General features: G+C 37.9%; 1 protein-coding gene across 4 annotated transcripts in view; it reads left to right on the top strand.

The window, feature by feature from the left end:
• Positions 1-467, top strand: part of LOC119586329 (galactose-1-phosphate uridylyltransferase-like) — a 7,585-nt gene that overhangs the window by 2,767 nt on the left and 4,351 nt on the right. For all 4 annotated transcript variants that reach the window (XM_037935040.1, XM_037935039.1, XM_037935041.1 and 1 more), the window contains exon 4: positions 208-365. In XM_037935040.1, the coding sequence (XP_037790968.1) occupies positions 208-365 (158 nt within the window). The remainder of the gene's footprint in view (positions 1-207; positions 366-467) is intronic.

The raw sequence follows: 467 nt of genomic DNA, 5'->3' as shown, positions 1-467 counted from the left end.
TAAATTCTGTAATGATTAGGTAGATACTTTTGACTGAGGTTGTAGCAGACGGTTAAAAATAATTTTCAGGAAAGTTGAAATAATGTATAAATTTATGTTTATAAGAAATATTACTATTGTCTCTTTCTTCTTAAAGTTGATATATGCAGATATTTGGTTCAAAATTCTCCCAGGAATCCCCCACTCCCTCATCAACACTCTCAACAGGTCAATCCTAAATCATGTTCAAGCTCCACGCAGGAATGTCAACCCACTGCTCTCTCAGTCTCCACACATGGCACCTGTCGGGTCATGTGCTTCCACCCTAAGTCAAACCTGACACTCCCTCTCATGACCTGCCAGGAGATCAAGACGGTTATTGATGAGTGAGTCAAGCAAGATGAAAAAATAATTACTACTGTGGCAGTAACTGGGCCTATATATAAGATAGATTTATGAATGGTGAACAGTTTTAAAAGTAGAAGAGT

The sequence above is a fragment of the Penaeus monodon genome, chromosome 21 (assembly GCF_015228065.2).
Source record: "Penaeus monodon isolate SGIC_2016 chromosome 21, NSTDA_Pmon_1, whole genome shotgun sequence".
NCBI classification, from domain to species: Eukaryota; Metazoa; Arthropoda; class Malacostraca; order Decapoda; family Penaeidae; genus Penaeus; species Penaeus monodon.
This window is presented reverse-complemented; position numbering and strand designations above follow the sequence as displayed.